We start from the raw sequence: 2172 nt of genomic DNA on the forward strand, positions 1-2172 counted from the left end.
TAACATAAAATTATAACATCACAAAAAGTAGCAGGTAAACTTCAAGCGGTAACATATAGGTTTAAAAAAAGTTTTAGGAATTAGGGGAAGTATGCCTGAGACGGCATACTTTTTTTGAATAGACTATACATTTGTTTTTTTTTAATATTAAACTTTTGTAGACATTGAAATAAGAAGTACGATATGTGATCTCAATATATGTACCTACATTCAAAATTTAAGTTTTATTACTTCTAACAGGTGTTATGGTTACATAAAATAAATCTTACGAGTGCCATCTCACCCATACGCTTATGGATGAGATGGCATAGATACATTTTAGGCTTTACAAATATCACAAATGAATGTTTTAAATTTTTTTTCTGCACCAGCACACTCTGCGTGGCACCACTGCCTACATTCTTGGCATTGCACCCACAATTCATTTGAACGGGAACGAGAATACAAATCATTGCAGTATATACACGATACATCATTCTCGGCATCCTCTCCGGCAAAAGGATCTTCTTCGCTACTTTCTTCCGCATCTTCATTTCCTACAACAATATGTTTCTGAACAGCTCTACCAGATCTTCTCAAGGGTTTGTCAGGAATTTCATTTTTGTTCTGTACATCTCCTTCAACAAGAACACGTCTCTTAGCAGCCTTTGCAGATTTTCGCAAAGCTTCGGCAGCCTTTTCTGCGACTAGATCTTTTACTGCTTTTATTTCGGGTGTACTATTCAAAAATCCGTACTTTCCTCTTCTTTTGTTGACCTTTCGAGTAGTTTGTGTAGTAACTGGCAACGGTAATATATCTTCAACTGAAATATTCATGATATCTTTGTCAATATCTTTAGGAAGTTCTTCATGAGAGGTTCCAGCTCCTACTTCACCAGATCCAGATTGGTCGCCATCATCTGTCACATTTATGGAGTGTTCTTCTCTCTCAGGAACATTAGTGACCTCTGCAGGAGCAAACATATGGTCTGGGAATATATCTGGATTATACGGAAATATTCCCGTGGCAGAATATCCATTTTGGGCATTTTTAGCAGTAGCCGCTTTAACATAAGCTTCATTAAATATGTTAGTTACCTGAAAATGAGTGACAGTTCGTCCTGGGTGGTTTCTCAACCAGTTATTTAACTCTTGGTTGTAAAATGTGGTTAGTGGTCCGTAGAAGCTGACATCAAGTGGCTGCACCCTGTGGGTGCAATGTGGTGGGAAACAGAACATCACAACTCCAGACTCCTTCGCGAGCAACAAAACATCCAGGTTTTTATGGCTGCTATGGCCATCCAAGAGGAGCAGCACCCTCTTTTCCGCAGTTGGTTTTGCAAATTTGATGAAATGTTTCATCCATTTCAAAAAAACCTCTCCGTTCATCCAACCATTTTCCTGTGCGAAACCTACCGAACCTGTAGGAGCACCATCCATTAATTCATACTTCATATTCTTCCTTGGAAAAATAATAGCCGGTGGTACGAATGTGCCTATGACAGTCATGCAACACGCGACCGTAAAGTGTTGTCCCCGTTCAGCACAGTGAGAATCCCAACCTGCTTTCTCCCCTTTGTAGCGAAAATTTTACTATTTCGAGAGGGAACAGTAGAGAAGCCAGACTCGTCCACATTCCATATATCGTTTGGTTCAAATTTATATGTGTCTAATACTTCGGCCAACTTTTTGAAATATTTTTTAATTTGCTCTCTGTTGAAAGCACTGGCCCTAGCAGCCGATGTAGACTCAGGAGTTCTAAGTGATATAGTTGGGTTTCGTTGCCTAAACCCCCTTAGCCAATCCCAACCGCGCATTTTCTTAGAGGATGAAAATCTGTGGGGTATTTTCTTAGTTTCAGCTATCTGATAAGCTAGGCTTCTCACATCTTTTGCAGTTAAACCAAAAAATCGGGATTCTAAATTTCTTAAGTGTTGGACTATTTCTCTTTCCGAATCTTCATTGAACGTCACTCTATGGCCTCCCATGTAGTCTTTCTTCCAACCTTTGGCAGCGCGACGCATAAGTGTTGTGAAGGGAACGTTAAACGTTTTTGACGCTAAGAGCCAACCCATTTTTTTTCACGAACGGCAACTATGGCTTGCTTCATCCCCCCTCATCCCAAGAATGTCTTGATGATTGTCTTTTATAGCGCCCCATGTCTAAAAATTAACGGGATATCTAGAAAACTAT

The 2172-nt window shown here is 39.7% G+C and overlaps 1 protein-coding gene across 1 annotated transcript; it reads right to left on the reverse strand.

The window, feature by feature from the left end:
- Positions 1-318: 318 nt before the first annotated feature.
- LOC116174533 lies at positions 319-1419 on the reverse strand. The gene has a single exon (XM_031492467.1). It carries the CDS (start codon positions 1417-1419, stop codon positions 319-321), a length of 1101 nt encoding a protein of 366 aa, XP_031348327.1.
- Between the last annotated feature and the right edge of the window lie 753 nt (positions 1420-2172).

This window comes from Photinus pyralis, unplaced genomic scaffold, assembly GCF_008802855.1.
Source record: "Photinus pyralis isolate 1611_PpyrPB1 unplaced genomic scaffold, Ppyr1.3 Ppyr1.4_LG6, whole genome shotgun sequence".
Classification (NCBI taxonomy): Eukaryota; Metazoa; Arthropoda; class Insecta; order Coleoptera; family Lampyridae; genus Photinus; species Photinus pyralis.